This window comes from Neopelma chrysocephalum, unplaced genomic scaffold (genome assembly GCF_003984885.1).
Source record: "Neopelma chrysocephalum unplaced genomic scaffold, ASM398488v2 Primary Assembly neopelma1_96545, whole genome shotgun sequence".
Taxonomy (NCBI): Eukaryota; Metazoa; Chordata; class Aves; order Passeriformes; family Pipridae; genus Neopelma; species Neopelma chrysocephalum.
Genome location: NW_020925190.1, coordinates 6,968 through 25,969, shown reverse-complemented (window position 1 = coordinate 25,969; position 19,002 = coordinate 6,968). Strand labels below are relative to the sequence as shown.

General features: G+C 41.8%; 1 protein-coding gene across 2 annotated transcripts; it reads left to right on the top strand.

Moving 5' to 3' along the window:
- Positions 1-1,129: 1,129 nt before the first annotated feature.
- ATP6AP1L (ATPase H+ transporting accessory protein 1 like) lies at positions 1,130-18,784 on the top strand. Of its 2 annotated transcripts, XR_003538411.1 has the most exons (8): positions 1,130-2,752; positions 7,392-7,432; positions 8,460-8,521; positions 9,973-10,214; positions 12,649-12,699; positions 14,109-14,352; positions 15,536-15,930; positions 16,396-18,784. XR_003538411.1 is itself a non-coding variant. In XM_027708814.1 (7 exons), the coding sequence occupies exons 1-7, from the start codon at positions 2,388-2,390 to the stop codon at positions 15,836-15,838; spliced, it is 1,308 nt and encodes a 435-aa protein (XP_027564615.1). In that variant the 5' UTR covers positions 1,130-2,387; the 3' UTR covers positions 15,839-18,784. The 2 variants fall into 2 exon arrangements, 1 of the variants encoding a protein (XP_027564615.1); XM_027708814.1 differs by having other exon boundaries at positions 15,536-18,784.
- Positions 18,785-19,002: the final 218 nt, after the last annotated feature.

Here is a 19,002-nt window from a genome sequence, read left to right as displayed (position 1 = left end):
CTTTCATGCAGCAGCAGTTGTTGGATCTTTGCCAACACACACGAGAGAGGCCTCCAAGCCTCTCTCGGCCCCCCGACGCAAACGAAGGGTCTTTCCGTGGGCTGCGTTACCCCAGACAAAGGTTGCTCCACCACGGTCATGTCGACGAAGTGCAGAAGCCTTTGCGACGGTCTAGTATCTTCAGGGGATTCAAGCCCCTTTGCAGAGTTTCTGTGCTCTGCCTCAAGATGGCTGCTAGCTTCTCTGAAGCTGCAGCAAGGGAGGGCCCCAAGGTCCTCTCTCACACATTTCGTCCTGGCTGAGCTCTCAGGACCACTGCATTTAGGACTTCCAATTAATAGGAGTCCACCCCCTCCATTTTTAGAGGGATCTCAAAGAAAGTTTGGGAGAGTTTTGCAGTTCTTACCCAATTTTCTCTCCGTAAAACTTAGTTCTCTCTGCTGCTTTCTCTCTCTCTCTCTCGGCTCGCAGAAGTTTTTTCTGTCTGCTTTGCTGCATGTTTGTTTTGGTGCTTCTCTTATCTCTTGGCTCTGTGCCACTGCTTTTTCTCTGTCCACTGCTGCTCTGCTGCTTCTCCGTCTGCCCACTCACGGTGGAGAAAACTCCTTCAGCTTTCCAGCTAGAGGTACTTAGCCCAGTCTTACACTGTTTCAAGTCCCTGCAGCCCCAGCCAAGGGGCTGGGGGGGGCCGGAGGCCCCAAGGGGCTCCTGCCCCTGCTTCCTCGTGGCTCACAACATGGCCACTTCTTCTCCAACAACAACTACTACTCTCTTTTCCGGTCCAGTGATATGTTTATATTTTGCAGGAGCGCTGATTGGGTCAAACCCCAAGGGTCACCACCCCCTGGGGGTTACCACTTTCTTAGCTTCAGGGGGAAAACCTGGTTCAAACCACTACAGTTGGGCAGGACACGTCTCAAAGATGGAGGACTACCACTTCCCCAAGATCGTGCTTTATGGTGAATTTGCCACTGGCTGCCGCAAGAGAGAAGCCCCAAAGAGGAGATACAAGGACTCCCTGAAACAACATCTCAGCCTTGGCCATACTGATCATCATCACTGGTCTACTCTGGCCTCCAATTGGGAGGTCTGGAGACACACTGTCCATAATGCTGCTGATGCTTTTGAGAACGCACGCAGGATCATTCTCAAGGAGAAAAGACAACTCAGAGAGAATCATGTCTTGCCGTTACCACCTAAGGAGTCTTTCTGCTGTGCCTTTTGCAACCGGACTTGTCTATCTCGTATTGGCCTTTTTAGCCACCAGCGCGCTTGTAGCAAGTGTGGGGAGAGTCCTTCTCATATCTTTGTTCGTGAAGCCTAGCCATGGTGATGATGATTAATGTTTACTGAGGAAATCAGTATATTTTCCACTGATTTATCCTGGTTTAACCTGTGTTAGCGGTTTGGTGTTACTTGTTTTCTTGATTGTCTGCAAATCCCTCCTTTGGTTCTGAGCAAACTGACATTATTTTTCATTTTGTTGATGACGAGTGCCTTTTACCCCGACTTATTTAGGAGTGAGGAGTACTGAGGCATTGAACAGGACTGTGACATCAATGACTTCACAGTTTTTAGGGGTGTGACACTTCTGCCTCTTGAAATTTTCTTCTGAACCCTGTCTCCTTACTGGAGTAACTGGTCAAAGTTTAGCATCATACATTCATGGTACTTCACAGAAAATCTGAAGGTTATTTTCAGGTGGTTCTTGCTTAATCCCGCATTCCCTCATCCCATTTTTCAATCTAGGATTCTCACATAAGTATCTTTATTCCTCCTTAAATTGGATAGAAGCAGTACTGCTGAGGACAAGCTGCTGGGAGGTTTTTAAGATTAGTGGATATACCCTCTGTATCCCAGAGGAAGAAATGAATTAAGATGGCAAATCCTTCCTAATAGCTATGATGCTAAAGCCCCAATCTTTTTCTAATATCTGGAATGCAACAGACAGGGTTAGCAAAGTAAGGCTTCACTGGTGATCACATCAGCAGGTAGCAAGGAAGAAGTAGTTGTCTGGGTATGTATATACCTATAGATTGGTATGTGACTGTGTCCTGCCTGATATTTAAGGGTTTTGGATTGAGGTGATCTTTAAGGTTCCTCACAACCCAAACCATTTTGTGATTCTGAGTATAAAAACAATTGAGCCAGAAAGCTAAACACATACATAAACTGAAATAGTGCTGAAGAAAAGAAAATTGCTTCCAAATGTTTGACTTCAAAGCTTGCAATATATGCCTTCACATCTGTATGGTTACTAATATAAGGTATTGTTAAGTCTTGAAAATACATGTAGTTCTTCCTCTGATTATCATATAGAAGGAGAAGTTTCAGAGCTGTTTGTAGGCAGCACCTTCCCCTTTCTCTGACGCGAGGGTTAAGTACAGATGAGGAATGCTCTGCAGTGTGATTTCAGAGCCCGTCTGATTGTATTTCTTTTTTTCTCTTCCTTAACAAGCAGCTCACGTCCCGACACACTTTCCCCGAGTTATGTGCTCATTCATTCACAGGGCAGCTGGAACGTGCCAGGTGTTTGCCTTGGGGACAAATCCCAGCACGCGGAGGATTTCTCCGGTGGTGGATCCTCCCCCATCACGCGACAGAGCTGGACCAGAGCCGCAGATGTGCCGAGTGTGGAGCCACTGCCTCCCTTCCCAATGGAACGAAACGCTGCCCTGAGGTTCTTGCTGCTGTTCCTGTGTGTGGGATCCGGGGTGTCCGTGGAGCAAACAACTGTGACGTCAGGGAACAGGTCAGTGACTGGGTGTGTGGTGACAAACTTGAGCGATCCCAGGTTTTAAAGGCTATTTGTGCTCTATGGGAGTAGATTCAGTTGCAGTTTGGAGTGTCAGGACGTGGTTGTAATTTCCTTTCAGGTTTAAAAGCACCTGGGGGTAATACAGAAATTAATTATTTTGAAACACACAGTGAATTAAATATGTAACTTTAAAGCAATTTTATAAACGTGGCTTTAAAATGAGTGGTTTCTGTGCATCTGTCTTACATTTCATTACATTTTAATGACTCTCACATTGACTTTCCCTGGTCTGTGTGAAAATGAAGTTATAAATAGAATAACAGCAAGGGTATGAAAACTAAGGTGCTAAAATATTCTAATGGTGTAGAATGGATATTTGAAGCATGAATTCAATATTGCAAAGGAGTATTGAACTTACAAAATTACTGGAGAATTGGGTTTATTGTCAATAGTGATGTTTCACACTCTAATGAAATATAAGTAATAAGCCCAAATCATAGCAGGGGAAAGAGGGGACTTCACAGAGCCAAGTATTATGAAAGTGAAAACAACCTGAGCTGTGTGAGTTGAATCGTGCCCAGAGTCACCAGTAACACAGAGAACAAATATGCTGATGGAGGTTGCAGCTGGCAGTAAAATCTGTTCATTTAAGGCAAGAAGGACATGTGGTGATTTGCTTAAGCTTGTATTAAGAGGTCTGGTAGTCAGTTACTGATAAATACTACAATATGTTTTCATCTAAATAGCTCACTTGCCGTTCTCCTCTGCCAGTTTTCAGCTCCCTCACTGTTCCTCTTAGCATAACCCTGCATTCTTTTTTTTGCAATCAGACCAAAATCTGAGAGAGAGCAAGCAGAGGGGCATTGCCTGAACTTTTTTACAATAAGTATTAACAGAAGAAGTTGTGACCTGGATCCCAGTGAATTAAATGGGGATTTTGCCTCATTGGAGGTGGGATTGTGCATGCACAGTGTTAATTTGCTAGGTTCTATGACCTCAGGGGTTTGGGGTTTTTTGTATCAAAAAAGAAAGCTTAAGTATCTTGTTCTGATCCAGTCCTAGCTGGGCATCCATTAAACTGCAGATCAAACCCAGCAATCAGTGCATTGTAAAATAGTTATGTAAATCTGTCTCCCTGTGTCAAAACACACATTAGAAAACTAAAGGAGTTGTGTGGTTTTGTAGATATTTCTGGTTGATAGGACTTACACAGAAGCATTTAAAACTCAGTAACATTTTTTTGCCAGGATTTTTCTTAGAGGAGACTAGCTCTTTCCCTGAACTTGGTGTCCCAGGTTTACACATTTATAATGTCCATAACTTCCTTGAAATTCCCTATGGCAAGTGTCCCTTGCACAACCAGTGCATTGCCACCAGGTGCTTGTCACCTTTTGTCATGAGTTTGTTTCTAGCGCATTTGAATGTTCACATGTTATTTTCCAATTAAATGCCTCGTAAATTAGCTGAAACTAGTTCAGAAGCCAGTAAGGAATTCTGCAGCTGGGCAATATTAGTATTAGAAAGATGACTCTGAAGTAATAGAAATACTGTTTCTATAGAGGTGGAGTACATTTTCCCATCTGGTGCATTTTATCAGAGCAGTAATATGAAGAGTAAAAGAGTGAATATGACGTGAAAACTTCCCGTGGCTTCCACACTCAACCAATGTTGAGTGCCAGGATTATTCCTGTGGCTCATCTGAGCAGAGAAAACACTGTTTACATGGAAGTCCTTAAGAGCTGGAGTCTTTATAAACTTTTTTGGACAAACAAGCCAGACTTGGTTATCTTATGTAGATGGATAATGTCATAAGAGGGAATTTACACTTCTTTATGCTTATAATCTTATTTAATTGGGGTTTACATAGTGATTAGTCATTCCAGTGCTTTGTATTAGGGCTAATCCAATTCCATATGGGTTCCTAACATACTTGGTGTGGTAAATTCAACATAAAGCCTACATGCCTAGGTGTTATCTGGGCCAGTTATTTACGAATTGCTAAGGAAAAATATTGAAATGTATACCCTGTGAACAACTGAATTTGAAGTGTCACATTAAGAGTGTCTGATTAAAAAAATGATAAATTTGAAAGGCTATTCTTTAATTCAGTGTGCTAAAAATTATTTGCTGTCAGTTTTGCAATGGAGAGTAAATGCTAGCTAGTTTCCTATCTCTTGTACATGTAATGAACATTTTATAACTAAAAGAGAATATGTATTTTTAAAAAATTTTCACATTTTTTGCCTTCAATACTTCTGTTCTGTGAAACGTGCTCCAGCTGAGGATGAAAGAGCTTTGGGCGCCAGGGATCGCCTGTGGATTCCCCAGCTTTCCTTTTCCTTGGGAAAGCTGCTGATGTGACGTCATGATGGACATGGGCAGCCACCCATCCCTGTCACAGATCACAAACCCATGACACCTCGGGGCTATGGGTGTCAGAAGCAGCTGACAGACCCCATAACATCAACAGCAGCCTGGGCTTGCCCAGACACCAGGACGTGATCCTTGGCTCTGCCAGCCACAGGCCGGCTGTGCCCCTGTGATGTGGGATGATGGATTTCCTTCCCCTAACAGAGCTCCATGCATTGTGCAGGAGGAAAGGACTGCTAATTAACAGAGTAATTAACAGGAGGACCAAGCCAGAGGTGCTTCTCTTGCAGCCTGATGGTGTCTGTCGAGCTGTGGCACTTAGTGGTGGTTCCCGGGTCACTCTCTGCGCTGCATTTCCTCATGAAAACATGAATATTTCATCAGCTGTGCACATTCATCTGTGTCAGTATCTTCATGCTGAAAACAGAGACTCGACGTCTCTTCCAGAGTGGCTGTGGGATGTGGAGCAGCCAGGAGTTATTCAGATTTTTTTAATCACAACCCCCAAATTAACCCTTCCTTTTCCCAGAGCAGCATGAAAACCTTTTAAGTCTAGTTCAGGAATGAAATGAATTGCGCAGTTTTACACCAATCTTCTCCCACTCTGGTGTTTTAGTTTGTGATTTCCAAACTGGAGGAGTGGGCTATGGGAGTTCAACTATGCATATAGGGAGGAGTTAAAAGTATAACTAAGCATAACTAGATATACATAGGTACAATACAGATTAATATAACTAAAGTTAGTATAACTAAATAATTTTCATTAGTTTCCTTTTGGCATGCCTCGTTTTTGTAGCTCTTACCATGCAAAAAATTCCCCCACATTTGCCTGTTCCAGCCTGAAGGCACGATCTGTCATGAAAAAAGACTAGAAAAGACAAAAAGGGATGCATGAAATTACAAAAATGTTCCTAATCATAAAACAACCTAAGAGAGAGTTTTATCTGAGCAAGAAAGCAAGGTTTGGTCCATTGTGGCCACATCTTTTGTTACCTGTGTGTCAAAATCTGGTATTTCCACCCATCTCTGAAAGCTGTTGGCATGAGCAGCTTCCAGCATCTTGAAGAACTGATTCCAGCATGAACCCTGGCACCCAAAGAGCAGTGGGAGAAAGTGGGATCCACTCTGAAAGTTGAATGAATAAAACTGTAAATAAACCTGCCAGATTAATTTTAAACAGTGTCACTCATAGAGACGTTTTTTAACATAAGATCTTTATAAGGTTCTTCCAGCTTGACAGAAAGCAGGGTGGGCTCTGTGCCATCCCATGTTGTTTGGACTCGTATTTATCTGCCATTAAGGGTGGTGTGATGGAAACTAGGTTGGGATCACTCCTGCTACTGGGTAACACAGATCCCCGTACCCAGAGTCTGGCAGGGAGTGAGTTCACCCAGCAGTCCAGGGACTCCTCAGGAATGCCAAGTCTTGACTTTGCAATTCCAATACTTTACAGTACAATTTGCTCACAAATACTGAAAACTGGTCTTATTCCTAGTCTTTATATGTTGGTCTTAGTGTATATATTTTCAAGAATTTTGCTCCCGTGGTGGGTTGGAAAAGCAACAGGAAACAAGGCAAGGGAAGAAGATGGAAATGTATTTCCATGTTTAGTGGCTGTGGGGCAGATCTGGCCCCACCAGCTGGAAATTTACACTGAGAAGAACATCAAGTGTTGAAAATTTCATGAGCCTGGTAGTTGACATTTGAGATGTGCTTTGCCCACACCCTACCTTGCGGCTGACTTCTGTGACATTTGGTGTTGCTTGGAACTGTTCAGGAGCTGTCTTCAAATGGCTGTAATTCTGGGCTTAAGACATGTTAGCCCATTGCATATGATCTATCCTGAGGGAATTCAACGTGTTGCTACGGACCCTTACTGTGGAACAAGAGTGGTGCAGGGTGCTTGTGTTCCTCTGCCTGTGGGCTGGAACTGATTCTGTCTCTAACCCAGAACTGGTGTCCCATGGAACAGGACAAGAGAAAATAGGATAAGATAGAAGCCTTTTGTCAATGTGGTAAGGGTATGGGAAAACCTGTCAGGGCTAATCCACCCAAGGGATCTCTGAAAATTAGGCATTTTTAGCCTGGGCTCAGCAGCTTTGGATTAATTTGCCTTGTTCCTGTGATATTACCAAGCCAAGGACCTGAGTTACATTTTGAATGTTTTATGAAACAAAGTAGTAACAGGTGTTGTCCCCAGTAAACTTGCTGCAGACTTTAAATCCAGATGCTGTAAAATAAGTATTTTTCTCCTCTCTTCTAGTTCACATGAATTCTCAGACCAAGATTCTCTGCAGAGAAATGGTAAGGCTTTCAGTGAGCTGAACTCCTGGATACTGGTTCTGTTAGTGTGGCTGTAAAAGGTTTTATTCCCAGATGTTGCTTCTGCTGGCCTTAGTGACTCTTCTGTCACATGTGTTGTTAAAGCATATCCCCTGTTGTGTGGTAGGTCTTTATATGATAAAGAAATGCAGTCTGCTCTCCGATGAGGTGGAAATCAAAGAGCCTTTATTCAAATCTGGCGCTCCCTTTTATCCCCTTAAACCACGTGACCTTGTGACCAATGGAGTTGTCTGTTCAGGCGCATGCCCCCTCAGGCTCCCTGCCCCCCCCCTCCCCCGTGCCTTCGTCCTCCTGCACCCTTGGGACACACCTCCTACAATCCCCCTTTAAAAAACACCCTTTAAAGGATTTGCCTGTTTTAAAATACTAATTTGCTGTCCAACTCAGATGCAGAGAGAATGAGGAAGATGAAAGCATTCACTTTTTTTAACCAAATGAAAACAGAATTAAATTTTTGAAGGATAGAGCTTTGAGAATGTCCATGAAATGACCTGTCCTTGTGAAACTTCGCTCTCCTGGCAAGGAGTTGAGCCATGAGGTTGTTTGTCACATCTTCCTAATTCTGGTGGTGCAGGGAAAGAACTTCCCACTCACAGTTAAGACGCTTTTGTTGTGCAATTCAGAACACACTCTTTGACAACAGAGTTTGCTCTACGAAGAAAACAAGCGGCTTTTGCTGTGTTTGGGATGAATAAATACAGATATAGACTGAATCTTGTAATTTTGGGGCACTGGAGTTCCTCCCAGATGCTCAATGAAAAGAAGAGGAACCTTGTTGAATGAGTAAGGTAAACTAGAAAATACATGTAATGAAGGTAATATTTGGAACAAGTCAAGTATCTTCCAAGACAGAATCAGCTATTCTCACATACACATTTTGTGCAGGGATAATTATTGTTTGCATAAGAATGTGCAAAAATTATGCCCTCATAAATGACTGGGTGTTTATAATATACTAAAAATGCTGATAACACTCTTTCTTTTGCAGATCAACATTACCAAGGTGGCGTGAAGCCAAAATTGAATATCAGTCAAGTGGCAATTGCACAGGTAATGGATCTGTAGAGTCTTTTCATAGCACATTTAGATCTTTTAATTTACATTGCTGAATTAAACTCTTTTTTCATTGTTTACAAGAAACAGCCAACAAAACTGTCTAAATCATTGTGATATGGTACTGATTCACTGCCTGCTGTACAAGGTGTCCTCTGCTTTTCTGAGGAGTGAGGTGAGACTTCAGATGCTGTTGCTGATGCTGACTGGTCATGGATTTGGGCCCATGGTCTTTCTGAAAGAACCAAATCCTTATATCCGTATTCTGTACAGTGACATTTGACTGCTGTGGCCAGTCTTGTGCTTATATCACTTGGTACTAAATGAACAGCTGTAGCAGAACTTCATATTTTTGGTGGGAGTTTTTCCTGAGACCAGGCTGTAGGTCTTGTCAAAAACTGACCATAAAAGGCTTCCTTACCAAAAGAAGCTCACCAAAAGTGATGCACTCTGCCGTAAGTAACATGTTGATTAAATCTCCCTCACTTGTACTTCTGAGAAGACAGCCTTATCATTTATATGAACACAGTCATAGTCACTTATCACATCATCTGACCGTGATCGTACCTTGCTTTCAGCTTGTTGCTGTCAGTACTTACTAATTTTAATCCTAAAGCACCCTTGTGCCATGTGTAAGGTCCAGTATCGAAAGGGATCTTTCAGGATCTGAGCTGAGAGACATGATTTGCTAATCTGAACAGCACCAAAAAAAAATAAAAAAAAAATCTCTCTTTAAGCCAAGACAAAGCTTTGGGGCTTCTGGAGCCTGGTAAGATGCTGTTTATGACTGGGACTCAGAAAACCTCTCTTGTTTTTGTACATGATTTGAACTTGCTAAATCATATGACATGGAAAAACCAACCATGCAGACATTGTGTGTGTTACCCTATTCAGATAGGATGTGCATTAGTGGGGCAGAGCTGGTGTCTGGAAATTTGAGTTTGAAATCTGGAAATGGCAGTTAAATTTTTCAGTTCTTTCAGAGCTCTAAGTCACTGTCTCAAATTATGTTGCCTGACAGCCAAATTGTCTTTTTGCTATGAAATTTGGCTTAGAAGGAGTAGCATTTTTCTATTTGTTTCTGTCTGTTTCCAGATGACATGGAAGCTGCAGTCCCCGGGTTTTAACCCTATAACTGATTTTGTAAAGGCAGGGATCCACACTTGAGCCATCCTGTTCTGCAGCAGGTATTTTCCTGATTTTAAAGCCATTGGGAGCCAAACTACCTGCAGGCAGGTGTAAATTTGGGCATTTCTTTCACCTGGACAGCTGTCTAATGTGCTTTCAGCATGGTAGGCTGTGTCCTTGGCCCAAGCTGAGTCCTTTTCAGTGTGTTGAAGTACTTCTTACAGGTGTCCCAGGTAAACAACCTCATTTATTCTGGTAGGATGGAGAGCAAATCTGAAAATGCGCACCTTCTGATAGCCATCTTTTGTGTGGTTCCTCAGGTTGTCAGCCACAACTTCAGCAGGGAAGGGCAGTGGAAGGGAGTATTCTGGAGGCGGTTGTCCCACAGCCACCACAGCCCCCTCAATGTCACGGTCAATGGCATCCCCTGCATCCTCTTCTGGGCCAAGAGGATCATGATCAGGCTTGAAAACCACACTCAGCTGGACTTGACAGAGAAGACATTTGGTGTCCATGCCACAGTGGATGTTGGAGACTCAAACTGCAGTGAAGACAGTGCAATGTAAGGTAGAATTCTGCTACACCAGTGGAACTGGTGCCAGATTACAGGTCTAGGAAGTACATACTGAAGGAAAACTGACCTTGTAGAGCCCCAGGGCTCTTTCATAAATGTCCTACCATTGCAGGAGCAGGGGTTATATCCTTTAAAGCCAGCCTTTCATGGGACACATGAGTGTACTCAGCTGTTGAAGTGGTGTGGTCACTCCTTGGGGCCAGCCAGCTTTGCTCTTAGGGCCTGTGAGGCTCCAGCTGTTGATCTGTTTAGTTTCCAGCTGTTTTAGACAATTGCTTGGGAGGCTGAAGAGTGGGTTCTATGCTGAATATGGGGCCTTTGGGCTGTGCATGACTACTCACCCCTTTACAGGATGTGTGCCAGCAGTACTGTACAGGATGCGGGTCTGTATTTAGTCCTATATTGCATTTCACCTGTACAGCTAAATATGTTTCCCCAGAAAGTATTAATTCTTTCTGATCACACAGCTGCAAAGGATAACCCAGGGTGCACAGACATTTTAGTGAGAAATGCCCGAAAACTAAAAGTAAAATTGAAAAAGAAACCAGGACTTTTGCCTGTAGTATCATAATATTCAACGAGGGCAGTCTGAATATTATGTCATCAGCACGTAAACCAATGCAGCAGTTCCATCAGCATGTGAATTATTCCATTAGTTCTCCCTACCCTCTGCCTGTCAAAACAGGCAGAGGTAGAGAATGGAATGAAGTTATTTTAAAAATAAAAAGTAATAATAAACATGCTGTCCTCTCTTCTGGTCTACAATTTGGAAATAATCTTGCTCTGATTAGTAATTATTGCAACGTAATAGAACGCAAAATGAAGGGTTTCAAAACACAAAGAATAGTTTTATGGTTTTTCATAAGACCTGAAAAATCAGAAGGACAATTTTTTTTATGGTCTGCGAACTCCTTCTGGAGCTGCTATTTGGAGACTGTTAGACAAACAGGTTACTCTGTCTACCTGTCTGTCACAGATAACTCTGTAGTCTTACTACTGTAGAGGCTTCATTTTGTAAATACAGATTTCTAAGAAATTAGGACTTGCCCTGACTCTGTCTGGGAGGGAGATAATATATGATTCTCTTGTGTTTTGGGTCTGTGGCTGAAACAGTGTTGGTGACAGAGAAGAAAGGGAAAAACTTGCTTGAATGTTGCTCTGTAATCTCAGTTTTAAGGATCAACCTAAATTAAGCCAGTTGATGGCTCAGTCCTCACATGGTGGATTGCCCAGTTTTTCTCACATCAGAAAAAATCCCTCAGAATTCTCCCTTCTCCAGCCTTCATTGTTAAGACAACTCTCTGTATTGTCTTTCAAGCTGATTTATGCTGTGTAATCAGTGTAAAGTAGCTGGAGCCAGGAAAAAATATTAGACACCGAACACATATTTGTTTGCTATAGGAATATAATGATCTAACCTGCGTTTTTTTCTTAGTTGAATGCTGTATTTGCCTGTGGCTAATCCTCAACTATTATGATTTCCCTTTGCAATAAAGAAAGGGATAGTCTGGATTCAGTGTCCTGGCTTATTGGACCAATGTTAGTCAAGGTACAAGAAGTCTTGAAGTCTAGATCTCCTATGAAATCATAGGGCTAGCTGTTTGGGGATTTTTTTTGTGTGTTTGGTTGGGTTTTTTATTTTGTTTTATTTTGTGTGAAGTTTTTTGTTTTGTTTTGTTTGTTTGTTTTTTAAATAGATTCTTCAGCTTTAATTTTGGAAGTCTTTCAGATGCTGCATGTTTTTGCTGTGTTTTGTTTTAGTCTTATGTGAACAATGAGAAAATCTCTGTGCAGGTTTTAAGAGGCAAAATATTAGTGTTAAGTGATAAAACAATATATTTCACTTAGTTATATATTGCTACAGTGCATTAATTAAGCTGATAGGTTAATTTAGTAAATTTCAGCTGCCCATGCTCACTGCAGGTGACCTTTATAGAGCTGCCTCACAGTCAGGGTATTTATGTGGCTCTAATGATGTACATGTGTGGACTTTGGACTCCAGCGACATCTGTGTTTTTTATGCTCTGGTGTTTAAAAAGATGAGAATAATGTGTGTGTTTACACTTTCTGATGACATATAGAGGTGATAGCTGACTAAGACGACATGGCTTGAGAAGGAGAACAGAGATCTGCTGAAGTAATTATCAACTGATGTGGAAAGCAGTGGGATTTAATTGTGCTGGAAGTTAAACACGCATTTATACTCTTTCTGGACAGTTTCGACCTCGTTCCAAACTGCAGGTGAACTAGTAGATTTCACTGGAGGAAAATTTAATCCTTCCAGGTTTTTTCCCCACTGACTTTAAGAATATACTGAGCAAAAGGCTCCAGGTATAACTGAGTTTAATCTTTTGTGCTGCTTTTCTCTCTGAAGACTTCTGAATTTTTTTCCTAGCCTGATGTAACTTGCTTTTTGACCTAGGCTTTCGCTGAAGTTTGGGGACATTGGCAGTCTAAAGGGACTAGTTATCAGGTAAGTTTATATGGCAGAAAACCCCAACCAGATAATAAAAAACAGGCTAATATACATTGTTATGCAGTTGCTTGTGGAATTAAAGTGAATTTGTTTAAGCAAAAATAATGTGATAGAAACTGTTGATTGTATAATTGTCACACCTGCATTCAGTGTGTCTGTCATTTGCCTGCCTTGTTCTAAGGCATTTTTTCTCCTTTGTTGGCTTTTCTATTAATGAGAAAAGTTTGCATCATCTCTTTTGTATAGAATCTTCCTATGTGTTACTATTTCCATTTTATAGATGATATTCTGTTCTCAGCCGAGAACTGACTCCTTGTATCTTTATCAGCCGTCACGACTCTACACTGACACCTATGTCTGAGATTTTAGCTAAACTTTGGTGATTTACTACATTTTTCTTGGGAATTTTATTTCAAGAACTGATAGTGTGGGCTGTTCAGGCATCAGACTGTGACCTGGTTTATGTTTACTTCTTGGTGACAGAAAAAACAGCATTTCTTGTTAATTAGCTTCCCATATCTTGGATGGAAGTACAATACCAGTGTGGTAGTTTATTTTGGCTGAATGCCAGGTGCCCACTGAGGCTGCACAGATCTCCCCCCACCCAGAGGGAAAAGGGGAGATTAAAAAAACGTAAAACCCCGGGATTTACCAAGAAAGGCAGTTTTATATTTACATGGAAAAAAGGAAAAAAAAGACTAATAACACTACAAAAATATAGACAAAGGAAATTAACAGTAAAATTCTACTTCCCACAGTAAGCAAAGTGCTCTTTCTCTCTCCTCCAAGGAGCAGCCATCCCGCCGGATAGCTATCACGAAAGAGAGTGAGCTACTTCCTTCTCCCCTCTTTATATCTGAGCTGATGTAATATGGTATGGAATATCTTCCAAGTCAATATGAATCAGGTGACTTATCCTATGTTTCCTCCCAGAAAAAGGAAACAAACCTAATACAACCAGTGTTGGATATATTTTGCTCAGCCATTTATTAAAAATCCCTCAAAATCCTCTTACTGTGTGGGAGAACAAGTAACAAGGAGCAAACTCCTTCAGTTGCAATAATGAACAACCTCAAAACACAGAATTTTTAGCATTGGAGGGGACCTCTGGAGATCACCTGGTCCAAGTCCCAACCCTGGCAGGGTCACCTGGAGCAGGTGACACGGTAACATGTCCAGGTGGGTCTGGGATGTCTCCAGAGAGAGAGACTCCACACCCTCCCTGGACAGCTGTTACAGGGATCTGCCACCTCCATGGAAAGCTCTTCCTCACTTTCTAGACTCAGTGGAAGGATCTAGAGCTCACACTGATATAAACTGGTGATGCCAGTGAGTCTCCTAAGGTTTTCAGTGTGCAAATTGACTTGTTTTCCTACTCACCTCTCTTCCCCACACAATGTTTCCAGGTTCTTGCTGACCACCAGCTATTACCAGCTGTCTGTTCAGAACTGGTTCAGCCTGCACAGGCTGCAACTGCTCTACAACCACTCGGTGCAGGCGACATTCAATGCGACCCGAATCCATGCTCCGGCGACTTACTCCTACCACTGCGACCGCGTGAGCAGCCTGCAGAGATATGATGCTCTCCTCATTCCCAGCTCTACAAATGACCTCTCACAGCTCTGGGAAGTCACTTTTATTGATTTCCAGGTAACGTCATGGAATTAGGCCCAAGGGATCCTGTAGGTAGATTGATGGGAAGTTTTGGCCCTTTGCTGACAAGGAAATATAATGACCTTCTATGTACAGTCTATGGGATTTCCATGGAACACAAAATTGAAATGAGGACTTAAATTATTCTCTTTACCTCCCTATCAAAGGAAATTAAAGGCTGTATAGATTCTCTGTAGTCTTCTGCTTGTGTTCCCTTTAGTGTGAGGGGTGAATTTAACTTCCAGTGTTCCATCTTTCTGAGCAGAGCTGTTAAACACAGCATCAGTAACAGCATCAGACACCAGGTACAGGATTCATCTCATTTAACTTTTGATGCCTAGGAATTTTAACCCTGTGACCTGATTATAGTCACCCCAGCCTGCCTCTAAAGCTAGTGGATAATTCCTCTGACTCGTCTTAAGTCCTTATTTTAGGATGAGATTAATAATCTTCTAAAAGTGCCAAGTTTTCTGTGTTTGGCAATGAGGGATCCTCAGATGGCTGGATTAGAGCATCTTGCTTTTACATACCTAAGTCATAGGGCATGAAGAGCTGAAAAAGGGAATTGAGGAGGAAAGCTGGTCCCCTTTTCTCACCATGTGATAAATGCCCATGGGCTGATTTAGTGGACCAGGCACAATTCCCTGAATGCCAGTGTGGTAAACTTCATATTGGAGCTGAAGCCACAAGTAAAAATTGTTGGTGTTTTCCTTAGTTGAATGCAGCTTCCTGTAGTGTAGTTGGTTTGCTACCAAATACCACACACATGGATCTGGTGAGGAAAACCTAATTCTAGGTTAGGCATTTGAAAATATTTCCTGGTTTGTTGCATTGAAGTTTGTGCAGTTTGAAACAGAGACTCTGAGGACCCTCAACAAGTGATGCTGGAGGCACACCATTAAGGTGAAAGGCACCAATTAAATATTGTTGGCCATCAAGAGAAGATTTTGTTTCAAACACAACCACAAATCCTTTGGGCAGCAGAGCAGAGGGGATTAGAATAGCTAGTGGTTTCTAGAAGACTGACCTGGATAAACTCTGAGCATTAACTCCAGCCAGCACAGGGAGGTACAAATTTGCAATGTGCAGGTATTAAATTAGAAATTCTTACTGTCATCAGGAGCAAAGTAATGGAACATAGATACCTCATTTAACATGAGCTCTCTTATTCTCCTTGTAGATCCAAGGTTTTAACATCCAGGAAGGACATTTTGCCTATGCAAAGGACTGTGCATCCTTCTTCTCTCCAGCAATACTGATGGGGCTGGTGATGTCCCTGATCCTGCTGCTGGTCCTTGCCTATGCCCTTCACATGCTGATCCACCTCAAATCCCTTGACAGGCACTATGAGTGCAAAGCTTCTCCTGCCTATTTTGCACAGATGAAGGACAACGACATGGGAGATGAGAAGGAGCCACTGAGAAACAGTGGGAATGAGTCCTATGAACTTACAAACAAGCAGTTTGGTAAAATCTATATTTAGCAATGTGCATCTAAGTGAAACGAGGTATTTTCTTCTGCTGGCATTGTTGTGTGTAGTTGGTGCAGGTCTTTCACCAGCTGATGAAAGGAAAAGTAGGTAACAGACTGTTTAACTGGTTATTTATTGATCATCATCTCAAAGACGCCTTGGGAAACAAGTTGAGATAAAAAAAATTCCATTGTGAAGAAGAGATTCATGTTATGGGACTTTATTCCTGTAGCAAAAAGCCAAAATGCATAGCTTTTCATCCTGCTTACAAGGTCTTGAAGAGAGAATCAGTAATGAAGACTTTGAAATCAAATAAAGATACTAAATATATATGTATCTATATATATATAGATAGATATAGATATAAATCTCTTAGCTTGTTCTTTCAGAAGGCGAGATATTTCCTCATTTTGTATTTCCTCTGTGTCTTGACAAAATATCATAAATTTCTTTCTCAGGATGCGCTTTCCTTTTATTTTCCAAGTTACATCCCCTCCTCTTTGTCCTCACAAACTCCTTTTCCTACTTTGGAGTCTTCAGAGCCACTTAAGCTGTGTTTTTATCCACAGTGATGGCTCCAGAACAGCAGCATCCTGATACTTCTCTGTGTCTAAGCTGGAGGCTTACTCTGAGGATCTAGTGGGAGAGCACCAGACATCTGGTCAAAGGCTTACCCTTGACTTCCTGGCTCAACTGCATGCCAAAAGAGGGATTATGAGCATTATACCCTGTAATTCAAGGTTAATTTCGTTCCTATCAAATCCCATCAGTCTCCCTTATGAATTTTACCTGAATGGGGGTAACCAGTGCTATAATTCAAAATCTATGTAAGCAAAGTGGTGGAAGCTCCTTAGCAGTGAAAAAGGTACTGTGATATGGTTTTCGGTGCTCTGTCTGAGCATTTAGGACACGGTGGTCCTCAAACTTGTCCTTTCTTCTGTTAGAGGCAAAGTTTGGGAACTCCAAATTAGCCATGATTTGTCCCTGATTTCTAGTAAGGAAGAGCACAGTAACATACCAACTATAGTGCTTTTAGGTTATAAGTAATACTATGTAATAAGTAATAATATGTTAGAAAATTTTCTACAAATACAGATTTAGTAGGCATGTTTTATGCCTGTTTTATTTTAGATAATAGAACTAATTAGTTGTTTGTAGTCTTTGTAAACTATACTGCAGTGGTCTTTAAATACCTTGAGAGGTGTCCAAAGATCTCCTAGTTATTAGGTAGGCATTTGTGAATATTTTCTGGTTTGTTGAAGTTTATGCAATTTGAAACAGAGATTCTGGAGATTCTCAATAAGTGATGCTGGAGATGCATCATTAAGGTGAAAGGTACGAATTAAATATTGCTGAGCCATCAGCAGTGACACACAGGGGGAACCCAAAGCAGTTAGTTGATTGGTAGTTGATTTAGGGAAGTACTTCAGAAGGAAAAAAACTCCCCATCTTTGACACATAACCAGAAGTAAGGACTTACCACAGCTGCCTGTGGACAGCTTCTGCCAAACTTTCATCTGTTTCGTAAAGGAAACAAGCGAAACAATGAATGCCTGGGAACCTGAGTGAGGTTAACAAGAGAAGGTGCAAATCAAAACCAGAGTATTCCCTGCTGAGTGGCAAAACGCTCTCCAGCTTGGTGCCCTCCACTTGCACCCAACAGGGACAGATGTTGGCAGATGTTAGAGAGAGTTCAGGAAGCTAGTGCTAAATAGGTGTTGCTCCCCGTGGTCTGGAGAGCAGTGCTGTTGTGCCTGGGGTTTGGGAAATTAAAATCTGACACCAGTCAGTGGCAGCCTGTCAAAATGACTGTCAGTCACTGGTGTGAAATGCTCACCCTGCTGAGCCAGGCATGGCAGCGCTTCCTGAACCTTGTGTTCTCTGGGACACAAAGGCACTTCTTCCTCCCACAGAGGTCATTTATCCTTCTAGTTAATGTCTGATGGTGCTGTCAGGGTAATTCTTACCTGTCATTTTCATGCATGTTTTAAATGGGCAAAATTAGCCCTGTTGCTGTGAGAGATTCTTACAACTCTGAGATTGGGAATAAGAGAGAGACCCTCCAGTCATATCCCTCAATCCTCATGTCCTTTTCCAACCCAACTGTGTTGGCTTTGAGGGTGAATATCTGCTGGCTTTGTGCTTGAGAGACTCATTACTGGAAACCTCCAGTGTGTAACAGTTCAGGTTTTTTTGGTGCAGACTTTAATGATGTGTGTGGCCCTTTCAGCAGGAAGTCACCTGAACAAGAGATAGGAATTTGTACCTGCTGATTTACAAGGCAAACTTTAGAATAAAATAGAATGCAAAAAATGGAGAGGTAAAAATAAAAAAAATTGCCAAGGAAAATAAAATTTGTTTCCTCTTATCAGCTTCTCCTAAACCATGACACAACTGGTATTATCACCAGGATCCACTGGGGCAAGGTGCACAGGTAGTAGTTATCTTATCTCTGCTGTGACTTTTAGTGTTGCAGTCCTTCATTGTAGTGGAAGGTGACTCTACTCCTCCAGGTATCCCCTGTATCATCACAATTCTACTCAGGTGCCAGCAAGAGTCAGAAAGGATAAACACACTAATTGAATTAGACAGGAAATACAGTGCTCATCATAGGACCGGAATGATGAGCCTTATGTTTGTAAAGAGTTAATGGTGCATTAGTGGAAAAAGCACCAGAAGAAAAAAAATTATCATAATTGCAGTTTCTGTCTTCTTGTGCCATGTGTAAAGGCAAGCACCCATGGTTGAAAAAGACAAAAATGTGTGGTTTTGCATTCCCAGTAAGCTGTATTTTCTGTGAGCCACGCAATCCTTATCAAATGAACATTTTGGATCAACAGGGACAGTCCATTGCCCTGGTCCTGAAAGAAGAAAATTCAAGTTAAAATTATTTGTGTGCTACAGAAATAAGCTACATTGGCACTAACAGACTCATTAATAAAAGATAAGCTTTTTTTACATGGTCCACATGCTGCATTATTTCACTTTTGCATGACACCACCGCAACCTTTTCAACATGTATGTGTTCATTCAAACAAAATCCTTAAAACATCTCTTCAGAACTGATTCAAGTGTTTCAAATTCAGGGCTCCATCCACTCCCACTTAAACTCAAAGGGAAGAGTCTCAGTTTAAATGAAACAGGAAAAATTTCACAGACTATTATGCAGCTCTCAC

Excerpts from the sequence above, each read along its gene's own strand:
- ATP6AP1L (XM_027708814.1), top strand. The coding sequence starts at position 2,388 with ATGAGGAATGCTCTGCAGTGTGATTTCAGAGCCCGTCTGATTGTATTT. Across the intron at positions 2,753-7,391 it reads ACTGTGACGTCAGGGAACAG|TTCACATGAATTCTCAGACC; the intron begins GTCAGTGACTGG and ends CCTCTCTTCTAG. Across the intron at positions 12,700-14,108 it reads CTAAAGGGACTAGTTATCAG|GTTCTTGCTGACCACCAGCT; the intron begins GTAAGTTTATAT and ends CAATGTTTCCAG.